General features: G+C 49.8%; 1 protein-coding gene across 2 annotated transcripts in view; it reads right to left on the reverse strand.

Annotated features, from left to right (window-relative positions):
* Positions 1-822: 822 nt before the first annotated feature.
* Positions 823-13,199, reverse strand: part of Nsg2 (neuronal vesicle trafficking associated 2) — a 57,816-nt gene continuing 45,439 nt past the window's right edge. For both annotated transcript variants that reach the window (XM_021233853.2, XM_040748410.1), the window contains exons 4-5: positions 4,859-4,969; positions 823-2,651 (exon numbers count right to left, since the gene is read on the reverse strand). In XM_021233853.2, coding sequence (XP_021089512.1) covers positions 2,460-2,651; positions 4,859-4,969 — 303 coding nt within the window. In that variant the 3' untranslated portion in view covers positions 823-2,459. The remainder of the gene's footprint in view (positions 2,652-4,858; positions 4,970-13,199) is intronic.

Genomic DNA, 13,199 nt, shown 5'->3' on the forward strand with positions numbered 1-13,199 from the left:
AGTGTGATATCTGTTGTGTCTAGAGCTCAGCGTCATCTCAGGACCTTATTTCAGGGATCTATCAAGACGCAGTACAGTGCTATAGCTTCAGCACCATCAGGACCTCAATACCACATCCTGTCATGGATTCGGAGGGCCTAGGCAATACCATAACTCACCATCGAGTCAGCCTGCAACATCATTTTAGAAACTGAGTATCATATCCAGGTCCTCGGCATCACCTCAGAGCTTCAGTAAGTGATCAGGTAGTAAACGCAGTGGCAGGTCCCTTACCGGCACATCAGTGCTTTACGATGTCAGGACTATAACCTAAGGCCAGCATTATGTGAGGACATTAGCATCATGTCGACCCTCAGTACCGTCAGGGTTCCTGCACCATGTAACGCCCTCAGTATCACGTCAGGCCTCTGAGTCAACCAGCAGCAGCACACCACGACCTCAGCATTGTCAGCCTCTCGGCGTCACATATTTCATATCATGCCATACCTTCAGCATCCGATTAGCTGCTCAGCAACAAAATATCTGGACCTCTGTACCCTGCTAGGACCTGGTGTCATGTGACACCTTCCATACCATATAAAGTGCTTAAGATCTTGTTAGGGCTTCAGGGTCTTGCCTAGGCCCTCCGTATCCACGACAGGATGTCAACAGTGTGTCAGGCCTTAGTTACTTTAAGGTAGAGATCTCCTTCCATGCCCCCACTTCCGTGCCCCCACCCAACAGGGCACTCTGCTCATGGCCTCCCAATCCCCCCTCCTGCATCCCCAGTATCCCCACCAGGCTCTCTGAGCAGAAGGTAAAGCTGTAAAGGACACTCAAGACTCTCAGACACATCTATGTTTATTTCTTTTCCTGTCAGAAAATTTCAAGAATTACACCAAAAAATACTTCAGCCTCTGCTACCTACTGACAAAAATACACCACAAAATTATAAAGCGCTCTGTGGTTTTGCTAGGGACAATTTGTTGATCCGCTTCAGATGACAAATGAATTTACAGGTGACTCAAGGTGATGGGAGGATGGGGGGAGGAGGGAGGAAAAATCAGATGAGTGTGTTTGGCAGGATAGCTTGAGCTACTCTACTCCTATTACCCAGCAGCTGTGTAAAATGATTTCGGCAATATAGCAAGCCACAGAAAACACCCTTCGATGGCCTGTTGGAGAGGCCCGGGGAAACAGTAGCACATGTCAAATGAGCAATTTTCCTGGCCAGTTCTAGTCCTCTTGGGCCTAGAGCCAGCACCTGCACAGAAAAGGGCCTTCCTGGAGTGCTCCCGAGAAGCAAGAGGCCCCTGCTACATGCCCTGTGCCCTGGAATGGGAAGCCTAAGGATGCTAGCTACTTCCCCTGCCCCCAACCCCCAGTTAGGTGCTTCTGGAACCCAGCTGGGGAGTTTGGATGCTTATCCTCTGTCAACACTACAAAGTGAACCAAAGACAGTCACCTTCTCCAGCTTCCTTTAGAAATGACCTGCTACCATTGCAGGCCCAATCTTCAAGTTTCCTTCTGCCTGTCTCTCGGATTTCTTGGCGAGGATCCAATTGTTGCTGCTGCTGCCATTAGCACTTTGGAAAAGAGCAAACATACAAAACCCGGGTGCCTATGCTTCTAGCTGGGCCTAGGACGACCCACCTGACCTGTCTCCTTGCCACCTCTATTCCTTTCTTTCCCTTTCCACCCCTGCCTTCTTGAAAGCACAGGCAGCATCTAGGGATACACCTAGAAAAATAAAAGAAAGACAACATCTACCCACGTCTGTGTTTGCTGATGCACAACAGCCTCCCTGCGAATGTTCAGAGCCTAGGGCCCATGGGCTGTCCCGGGCTGAGCAAGGATGCCTGCCCCGTGGGTTTGTGCTCATCTTGCAAACTCACCACTGAGTGGTACTCTATACATTCCTGGTTTAGAAATGCCAACACCACCTTTCTCTCCAATTCAGCCTTCCCTGCCTTGCCACATTCCTCTCCTGCAGACCACAGGCAAACTGAACAGCCTACCCTTTGCCACACAGATACTTGGCCGCCCACGCTGAAGCCACGCAGTGCCTTACCTAAGAAGCCCGGAGAGGCTGTGCTCTTTACTGCCCTGCTGCGTCTTCCACGTGGAGCCCGTTTCATGCTTTTTATTCATTTTCTCTGGCTCCCCTTTCTGTCTCTAAATTATCCTAACAAAGAGTAAGCGGTGGCTCTGAAAATATCTTACATGGGAACAGTCAACACGGAACATGCCTTTGTACATGAGCCTGACTTGGGGACGAAGCAACAATACGAAAGGACAAAAGGAAAGATCCATTCAGACAACTCCAGTGCACAATATTTTCGGGGGAGTTCTCCCAAGACCCCATCCTGCCCCGCCCCCACCCCGTACCCCAGCAGTACAGTGTTATAGCTCCAGCTTTGCTTAGCCAGTTGGGGGGGTTCCCCTCTCCACCCTCCCCCCACCCCGGCTGGGGCAGGCCTCTAATGGCCCTGGGTCTTGGGCGGCTTGGGCTCGTGGATGACGGCAGCTGCCGACAGCCACGGCCCGATGGCCCGCGCAGTGCTCTGCTTGGCCACACTGTAGTGGCTGATGACTGTGTAGAAGCGGCTCCTGGAGCTGGGGTCCTGGGATGAGTAGTAAGCATCCAGCGAGGCCGGGATACAGCGCTTGTGCTGGGGAAGAAAGAGATGAGCGTCAAGAGTAGCTGGGTGGGCTGCTGGCACCGGTGCAGACAATGCCGTCCTGTGCAGGAGCTTCTGTGTCATCTGGCTGTCAATCATACCACAGCACACAGTACTCCTGGGCCTGGCCTCAGCAGACCTTCCCCAATATGGTACCATCGCCATCTTCAGAGCAGAGGAGATACTGGTACTGAGGTAAGACCAGACTCATCTGCTTCATGACCATATGACAATAGTAGCTCCTGGTAGCATGACATCATCAGTTCCTCTTACCTGGTCCTCAGTGGCTATCTGGGCCACTGCCCACAGATAATGACAATTTCATGTCCTTTGTTTGATATATGTATTTCTTTTCTCATATCAAGGTTATTGGTTCCTAACATTAATATGAATCTGTATTAGGCATTTGCATCATTCCACCGTATATAGGATAATCATAAACTACTAGCAATATTAGCACTCATAGTGAATGGATGTTCAGTGTCTTAATATCTTTAGGCTATAGACATGCTCTGTTTATAAGGGCTTGACTTGAACTTATGACAGTTTCAGCCTATGGCTGGCTTCTCCTGTCACCCCTACAGTGAGCCGAGGAGTATCCTCACGCTCTATTAAGGTTCTTCACCTACAGGCTGCACTCTGTGACTATTTGAAATACTAGTTTTCTTTGTTGAGTCTCTCCACTTAATACAGAACTAGGTTCTCTGTTTGGCTTGCTTTTAATCTCCAGGGTTTACTTTTCCTTATTTACTTATCAAACAAGTCAACAACTTATATTTTAAGGAAAATAATGCACTGAGCTAATTCTGGATGAATGTTGCATCCATCCCTGACTCCTTCCTCACCTCTGGGTATCCATGTTTGGTATTTGAAAATTTTATCTTTATAGAATTTCCTTCTGGAAAAAGGAAAGCACACCCCTCTCACCTCCCCTCTCTCACACACAGTTAGAACTTTCTTCCCTTGTCTGCCAATATCATCTTGGAGGGCAATCTATGCCACAAAGCAGACCGTCTTTTTTCGCTATCATACTTTTAAAGAATCCCCTTGTGTGGATGAAGCAGGGTTTATTTAGCTGTCTCCAGTACTTGCTGTCACTGTCTCCATCCTTTAAGAACCTCAGCTTTTATCCATTAAGAGAATCACTCCATGCAGGCATATAGCAGCACCAAAAGACACACACTCTCAAGTTGGAGCAGCCCCGCCCCTTTGATCCTCCAGTTTGGAACATCTTCCTAGCTGTGATGCCTTGGGAAATCCTCTTAACTAAATATCCTGAATTTCTGTTACTTCTTATGGAAAATGGGGACAAAAATAATCCCATTTCAGGATGGCTTAGAAGAGATGATGTTTATGGAAATTTCTAGTAAATAGCCTGACAGAAAATAAATACTCAGTGAATAGTGATTATAAAAATTAGCATTGCCAGGTGGTGGTAAATCCCAGCACTTGGGAGGCAGAGACAGTTGGATCTCTGTGAGTTCAAGGTCAGTCTGTCTACAAAACCAGTTCTAGGACAGCCAGAGACCCCCCCACCCAAAAAAAATAAAACTAAGAAAAAAAAAACAGGTGATGACCTGTTTCAGATTTAAAACAGCTAACTTTATTGCAGCTAACATGTACTGAGAGTCTGTTAGCCAATGGGCTTGTTTGTTTGTTTTATTTACTGTTTTTGCGCTAAACTATTTGATCGTTTTGGCATATATAATTCTTCAAAGGAATAAGGAAAGCCCCCCAGGTCACCCAAGATTTTGAAGGAAGGAGGAAAACTAAGAAGCAATGGCCAGGAGGAAAGGGACCCAGAGGATCTGGGGTCTAGGCACAGGCTGGGAGAAAAGCTCGGGAGCACTGTTCTCTGCCTCCTGTCTCTTAGAGACACCCCGAGGTAAGGAATCAGCAAGCTAGTCCGGAAGATCCACATGAAGCAGAGCTTTCCAAAGATGAGCAAGTCAGTGTCAAGTGTCAGCGGGCTTCTTCCCTGCTCATGCGCAGTCTGGAGCTGGCCACTTCCTGACCTTGCGATGGCACTCTAGTGTCTGCCTGAGTCTGGTCCTTCAGGAATACAGATTACTCCCTTCCAGCTGTGTTTCAGTTCATGGGGATAGTTCTATACCCAAATATGGCCACCAGGGAAGCAAAGGCATTGACAGTCTCTCCAATTACTGACAATCACCCAGGACCTGCCCCGTGCCCCTTACCTTATAGACAAATCCTTCAGGACAGCTGTGGTCATAGGTGAAGGCTTTGTAAACCACCAGGAACACAATGCAGGCAAGGAAAGCGAGGGCCAGGCTGACAAGAATGGTGACCTAAAAGAAGACAGAACTGAGGGTCACACAGTGTCATCTCATGCGGCTTTTAGGCCATGCAACCTGCAGCACCTGGAGCCAAGAGGCAGTCTGGCATGTTGGGAAGGGGAGGGATCCAGCACCCGGGGAATTGGCTGTGTCTTGGCTTTGTCACTAACTAAAACTTAGTATGACCCTGAGAAAACTTGGACTCCATGAGCTTCAGTTTATCCCTCCAGCAGGAAAATCTAGAAAGTTCTTTCTTGACTCTCTGTGTGCTCCCCACCCCCATTAACACTGGGAATGGCGGGGGAGGCGCTAAGCCGGCACACGCAGGGCTGTCTGCCTTCCCTCACCACCACACCCCGCCACCATCACTCTGTTCTAAACACCAGGCACACGTTGCCTGCTTTGCCTCTATTTGGACATCTGAAACGCACCTTGAATGTGTCCCCCATCCATCTGTTCCCCAACTTTATTCCAGCCCCTTCCTTCCCGCCACAGGAAATACCACATGGTCAGTACTGAACACAAACCTCATGGCTGCCCTTACCGGCTTCCGCCTACCCTGCACATCAGCTCATCAGGAAAATCTGCCTGACCTGATCACTCCAGTCGTTTCCAGACTGTCCGAAGCCATGCCACCTCTCCCCAGCAGCACTGACACAGCCCTGAAGACCTTAAAGGCTTTCAATAGCACTGTTGACAAACAACCATGAAAAGGACTTGGACATTTTACATTCAAGTGTCCTTTCTCTACCCCCAAAGCATGGTCATCACCAACCAACCAGCTCAGGGTAAAGGGGCAACTCCTGGCTGTTAGCTACAAGCAAGTTTTTGTTTGTTTCATACAACAATGCCAAACTGAAGCAATACCTGGACTTACTAGAAAGGAGTAAATGGTTAATTACAAGCCCATATTGTGTTCACGACACCACGTGTGTAGAAAAGTAAAGGCGACCCCTCCCTGCCATACTGGGGCCTGTCGAGTTCTTGTCAAAATTTGGGTGTGCGTATTATTTTTAAACATCTGCTAGCCCATTGAATCAGTTGGCCTAGAAATCGGGCACAGTTCCTCCCAGGAGGAGAAAGTTCCTTTTGGTCTAGGAGAAAAATCAAATCAATGTTCTGGGAGGTCCTCAATCCCACCTTGTCACCCTAAGATATGTGGGCAACCGTAGGAGACAGGAGTATGTGATACTCTGAATGAGTGAAGCTGCCTGAGGACCCTTTAAATACTGGATGGGAGGAATTTCAAAAGGGAGAGAAAGTGGGGAGAGAATCAGGCTGAATCCTTTGGGTGAACACAGTCCTACACTCATATGGATGTGAACCCCATTTTAAGTATTGTAGAAGCATCGTGCTGTCCTGGCCACTCCTTCCATTCCCAAGCCCTCTGTTGAAGCCTACAGCACACACACCAGCCTCCCAGGTAGGGTCGGGGCCAGCACACAGTAGGATGAGATGCTGCTGAGATCCCACCCAGGTCACTATGCAGGACATAGACCTGAATTGCAGAAGCCCATGGAAATGGAACTTGGACAGATGCTATGCTCCCCCAAATTAATATTTAAATATACGGGAAAGTGGGTCACTCAGGATCACCACTCACCAATCCCTAAAATTCAAAAGCACTGGTAAGACAGTGTCTAATAAGACACTAAAATTTTCCAGATTGTCCAAGACTTAAAAAACAAAAACCATCCAGACATTTGCCCAAGATAAGAAAATATCGTCTTATCAGCTCCCCTATATTTAATGATCCTACATTAATGGATTCAGTCAACTAGGGACAAAAAAATGTGGAAAAGTAAAATTTTATATGCTGAACACACTTGGGCTTTTTCTTATCATGTTCCCCATATAAGAGTATAGCAATTACTAACATGAATTTATATATTGTACCAGGTTTTATAAGAACTTCAGAGGACTAACACGCATAGGAAGATGTACAAAGGTCATATGCAAACGCACGGGAATTGCACATCTGAGGAGGCTGATGTTCACCAAGAGGTCCTATATCCAGTCACCCATTGATGTTGATAATAGTGTGTATCCACATAGCATCATTCAGTCATAAGAGGGATGAAATACGTGTGACAGATGTAGAGAAACCTCAAAATCATTACACTTAATAAAAGAAGTCATATCTAAAAGGTTGCCATGAAATATCTAGAATAGATTAAACTGTAGAAAGAGAAAACACATTGGCAGCTTGGAGGGGCAATGGGGAATGACTGATAATGCTCCCAGGTTCCTTCTGGGTGATGAAAATGTTTTGAAATTAGACAAGGATGATGGTCACATAGTGCTGTAAATATTCTAAATGTCACTGAATATTGCGTCTTAAAGTGACTAATTTTACAGTGTGTGAATTTTTACCTCAGGTTTTAAATGGCAGAGTGGAGGGAACACTCTGCCTCTAGGGTGGGAGCCATTTCTGTATGTGGTAACTCCATCAGAGAACTTTAAAATGCCGCTAGCCTTTCTTCAGGCCCAGCCAAGTAGGCTGCCTACGATATCAGGATGCAAACAGTCATATGAGACAGTATTTGTGGCAACGACATGTCTATAGACCTCATGCATGCAAAGGAGTAAGCAGAGATCCACAGGCCCACCTTGCCATTACCAGGAGTCCCAGGTAGCTCCAGGGGACTCTGGGAAATTCTCCCATCCCAGGGACCACATGTGATCTCAGCCTCTGACAGAGAGGAGTCCAGCCTTTTGACAAAATTGGCAGCAAGGCAAGATGCCTAAAGATAGGCATGGCCTATCTAACCTGCTCCCACCCCAGGAGCCATTAGCAGGTTAGAGAAGAGCACCCAGGGTGCTCATTCAGGAGTAGCCCCCCAGACACAGCAGGGCTCTCCCATTCCTAACCTTCTCTGAATGGAGCAGGGTGTGATTCACCAAGGTCATCAAGGCTGAGTATGTGACAGAGGCTTTCAAAAAATGCCACTGGGAAAAGAAGAAGGAGGAAGGAAGGAAGTGGTTTCAAGTCTACTGTCAGAAGCATCTGATGGACCCGAGGATGCTGACATCTAGGTTTTCCCCTCCTGTGGATCTAACTTAATGGACAAGGAGCAAATGGGCTCAGGATGTGGGCACAATTTTCAACCTTCCAGTGGACTGCAAGGTATACTCCTCCTGTAAGCTGTTTGGATTTGGATCTCAGGCTGGCTGTATATGTTATCGTCACATGGACAAAATTTTAAACAATCCCCATCTCCTGGATTCACCTGGGTAATGACATCGGAATCTCTGGGGTAGAGTCCACACTGCAGGATGTCTGAAGTCCCTGGCTCCTTAGTGTGGGTAGAGAGGAGAACACTGTGTGTAGACCCTGGACGGGCTGACCTCTATGAATGCTGAGGAGTGCTGAGTGGGGGCTGGGGAGTAGCCTGCTCATGTGTGTGGTTCTGCCCATCAGGCTTGCTCGTGTTGGGGTAAATGGAGGTCATGCTGTCTGAAAGCCTTCCTTTCTTCCTCTCCTAGATTTTAGTAGGGATTTCTCTGTGACCAAGGCTGTCAGCACAGGGGCCTCTGGGACTAACCTGGGGGTGGGATGTGACAGTAGGGGAACTGCAGAGAACACCAGGAGGGAGGGCGGAGGCTCTGAGGATAGGAACGTGCACCCTCGGGAGGGCAGTGGAGACGATGTGTGCTGTCCTAGAAGCATGGTGGGTTTGGCTCAGAGGAGGAAAATGAGAGAGAAGCCTGGAGTGGAGGGGTCTGGGAGTGGACATACTCAGCATGGAGCCTTAACTCTGGGGTGGCAGGGAACTATTGAAGGTTTTACACAGGCAAGTGGCTGGATCCAGATTAGGCTTTAGCAAGAACTAGCCTGGGCAGTAGAGAGGAATGAGCTGAGTTAAAGAGACTTGCTTAGCAGCTAGGGGTTTCTGATTTGGCTTGCAGTGAGATTTTTCAGGCAGATAGAGATCTGGCTGCCCTGGGCTAGCCTCTCCCTTTCTGGACTATCTGTGGAACGCAGAGGCCTCCAGAACCCCATGGAAGGGTGAGCCTTGGCCTGCAGAGAAGGACCTTCCATTTCTCCACACACCATATCATGCTCTGAATGTAGAAACTGGGCTCCACGTCAGGATTTATTGACTCACTCACAGCACCCGGTTCCTGGAAATGTGTAATGCCCTTGGCTTCACCCTAGAGTTTAACAATCTGGAACTGGCAGTGATTACATGTTTTTTATGCTAGGTGTGAGGCATCGTGTGATGCCTCATCACCACCTGCCAACACCTGTCCTTCTCCTCTGCTTGTTCCCTCACTCTCTGACTTCCTTGTCACATATGTCAAGGTCTGCTGCGAGCCAAATGCCATGAGGCAGGCAGGCTACTAGGACCGTGCAGTGAACAGTGAGGTATCAGATCAGCCCCTAACTGAATAACCTCCCAGCATGTCACAGAGCAGGATGTGGGGCAGAGAGAACGGAGGGCAGGGTGGGCTGGAAGGAGCCAGATGCAGTGTGACCCTGGGCAGAACATTCCAGACTGCAAAGAACCTGGGGACCCAGAGGGCCTAGAAGGAGCCGCCTTGTGTGACAGGGGAGTTCCAGGAGACATTGCTGAGGTGACAGGGACCAGAGCCATGAAGCTTTGGAGGCGGGTGCTACCCCGGACCAGGAGAAAGTGCCACCCTAATGTTTTCTGCAGATTCCCTTCTCCTACCCATCCTCCTCCCCCTGGCCAGAGCCTGTCCCACCTGCCCTGGACACCCAGCCTCCTGGCTGCTGCTTTGCCGAAAGCAGCGCTTCCTCCATTGTGTGCGCTCAGCACGGTGGACAAGGCCCCCGGCCTCCCTTCCTCTGTCTGGTCACCAGTTCCAACCTCCAATCTCCCCTCAAGTTCTCAAGCAACTCTTAGCCCCTCCCCATCCACTCCTGTTCTCTGAGATGCTTCTGTGTCAGAAAGAACTTGGTCTGTCTGTTGTTCCCCTTGGGAGGCAGTGTGGGTCAACTCTCATTTCCAGAGTCGGATTCTGTCTATTTGATGGCTGGTGAGGTAGATTCTACTGGTTCGTCATCATTTAGATGAGACTTGGCACAGAGAGGTCACGTGCTTTCCCCAAGCACACACAGTTCACTAAGCAGCGTACTCTCAGGAGATGACTACGTGACATGCCACCTGGGGGCCGGTCTGCTCTGCTCCTCAGAAAGCATGGACTGAACGTGTGCTCATCTGCCTCGTGCTGGTGTGAAGCCTAGGTCAGAGGCAGTTCTCCACACGGGGCTGCAGTGCTAAGTGTGCAGGGGAGGGTCCTGCCCCATGGGTCTCAGATTTGATCCCCTTGGAAACGTTCCTCCTCCTCAAGGGCCATTAGATGGTGCACGTGAATCCCTGGAGCAGGAAGGGTCCCTGGCCCTGAAATGCATGCTCACATCTTAATCTGCCATAAATGGTACCTTATTTGGAGGGATGGGCATGGCAGGTATGGTTAGGTCAAAGGTCTTGAGGTAAGACCATTGTGGATCACCTAGGAGGGTATTAAAGTCCAGGAGACTTGGCTTTATTGGAGACTCATGAAGACAGACGCACAGAGGAAGGAGAAGCAATGGAGGGAGTCATAGGAGCTGGAAGAGGCGAGGGAGAGGACCTTGTAGAGAACTGTGCTGGCTAGTTTCATGTTCACTTGACGCAGCTAGAGTCACTGGGGAGAAGGGAGCCTCAACTGAGAAAATGCCTTTGTAAGATTGGGCTGCAGGAGGCCTGTAGGGCATGCTCTTAACTAGTGACTGATGGGGGAGGGCCCAGCCCATTGTGGGTGGTGCCATCCCCGGGCTGGTGGTCCTGGGTTCTATAAGAGAGCAAGCTAAGCAAGCCGTGTGAGCAAGCCAGTAAGCAGCCCTCCTCCAAGGCCTCTGCATCAGCTGCTGCCTCCAGGTTCCTGCCCTGTTTGGGCTCCTGCCCTGGCTTCCTTCAGTGATATGTGGAAGGGTAAGCCAAACAAACCTTTTCCCCACCAAGTGGCTTTGCTCATGGTGTATTATCACAGCAGTAGTAACCCTGACAGAGACAGGGCCTAGGCACATCTTAGTTTTGAACTTCTGGCCTCTGCAACTGCGAGCGAGCGAGTGAAGCCCCACTGCATTAGACCACAGGGTTTGTGGCCCGCTTATCATGGCAGCTCCAGGGGACTAATACAGTGTCCTCCCATAGTGCCCAGCCTGGGAGCCACACAAGCTGTTTCTCCACATCACCCACCAAGCTCCTCACGTATTTCAGTCCCTGAGCCCGATCATTCTCCCTGCCCCCACCCCACAAACTCTTAAGCTTTGAGGCCCAACACGTCACAAGTCTCCTTCTCTTGCTGTGTGTGTGCAGTATGCTATCAGCAACCTGTCATCCCTTCACACACCCAGCTCACAATTCTGTACTGTGTGTGTGTGTGTGTGAGAGAGAGAGAGACAGAGAGACGGAGAGACAGAGAGAGAGACAGGGAAACAGGGAGACAGAGAGAGAGAGCATCCTTCACACACCCAGCTCACAATTCGGTACTGTGTGTGTGTGTGTGAGAGAGAGAGAGAGAGAGAGAGAGAGAGAGACAGAGAGACAGAGAGACAGAGAGACGGAGAGACAGAGAGAGAGACAGGGAAACAGGGAGACAGAGAGAGAGAGCATCCTTCACACACTCAGCACACAATTCGGTACTGTGTGTGTGTGTGTGAGAGAGAGAGAGATGGAGAGACAGAGAGAGAGAGAGAGACAGGGAAACAGGGAGACAGAGAGAGAGCACCCTTCAAACACCCAGCTCACAATTCTGTACCGTGTGTGTGTGTGAGAGAGACAGAGAGACAGAGAGAGAGAGAGAGACAGAGAGAGAGACAGGGAAACAGGGAGACAGAGAGAGAGCACCCTTCAAACACCCAGCTCACAATTCTGTACCGTGTGTGTGTGAGAGAGACAGAGAGACAGAGAGAGAGAGAGCACCCTTCACACACTGAGCTCACAATTCTGTACTGTGTGTGTGAGAGAGACAGAGAGACAGAGAGAGTACCCTTCACACACCAAGCTCACAATTCTGTACCGTGTGTGTGTGTGAGAGAGAGACAGAGAGACAGAGAGACAGAGAGACAGAGAGAGAGCACCCTTCACACACTGAGCTCACAATTCTGTACTGTGTGTGTGAGAGAGACAGAGAGACAGAGAGAGCACCCTTCACACACCGAGCTCACAATTCTGTACCGTGTGTGTGTGTGAGAGAGAGACAGAGAGACAGAGAGACAGAGAGAGAGAGAGCACCCTTCACACACCGAGCTCACAATTCTGTACTGTGTGTGTGTGAGAGAGAGGCAGAGACAGGGAGACAGAGAGGCAGAGAGACAGAGAGAGAGGAGACAGACACCTCAGTCCCTTGCTGTTCTCTACAGCTCAGGAGCTGGCTCTGTGGAGATGAGGCTCGCGTGCACTGCATGTTCCCCACCTCACAGCCTTGTCCTTGCTTTTGGCACAAAGCCCTGTCTGCAGTGACTTCTCACATCCCCTCTCTCTGCCGTCTGGTTGTCTGTCTGTTAACAGGGTCTCCCTATGCAGCTTAGGCTGACCCCAAATTTACATTGTAGCCCAGACTGAACTCAAACTCAGCCTCCTGCCTCTGCCTCTGAGTGCCCAGATCACAGGCATCGGCTGTTATGCTGGCTTCCAGCCCCCATTTCATTGTTCTCCGACCTCCAGGGAGACAGGAAGGGAAGGAGAGCCCAGTGGTAAGTCAGTGCACACTCAGGACGGACACGAGGACTCCATGAGATGGGGCCTCCGAATTCCTGACCACAGGGTTAGTTGTTTAGCTCTTACCGGCTGCTCAGTGGTGCATTGAATGGTGTGGCAAGTGACATCTCTCTTTTAAGCCTCATGCTGATCTTAAAAGTCATCATCCTCACTTACGGAGTTGGAAACTGAGGCACGATGGGAGACAGTTCTTGATAACTGAAAGAGCAGTCTGCAAAGCCCCTGAACACGTCCGTGGCCCTTCCCTGACTGCTGCCTGCACGCTCTGCTAACTCTCCCTGTCCACAGCTTCACTTGCCTGCAGGAGGGCAACGGAGTGTCATCTTACCATGAGGCAAATTGCCCCTTGAGTCTAGGAGCACATCCTCAGACATTATGAAGGGGGTGCAGAAGAACAAAAGCCTTCCACTGTCTGCCCAGCAGGGCTGCTACACAGAAGGCTCATCGCTGGGGAAGCGAGGGCCTTGTTAGCGTTCAGGGTGCCCCAGTGCCCAACAAACGGCCTTCCC

The sequence above is a fragment of the Mesocricetus auratus genome, unplaced genomic scaffold (genome assembly GCF_017639785.1).
Source record: "Mesocricetus auratus isolate SY011 unplaced genomic scaffold, BCM_Maur_2.0 Super-Scaffold_100007, whole genome shotgun sequence".
Classification (NCBI taxonomy): Eukaryota; Metazoa; Chordata; class Mammalia; order Rodentia; family Cricetidae; genus Mesocricetus; species Mesocricetus auratus.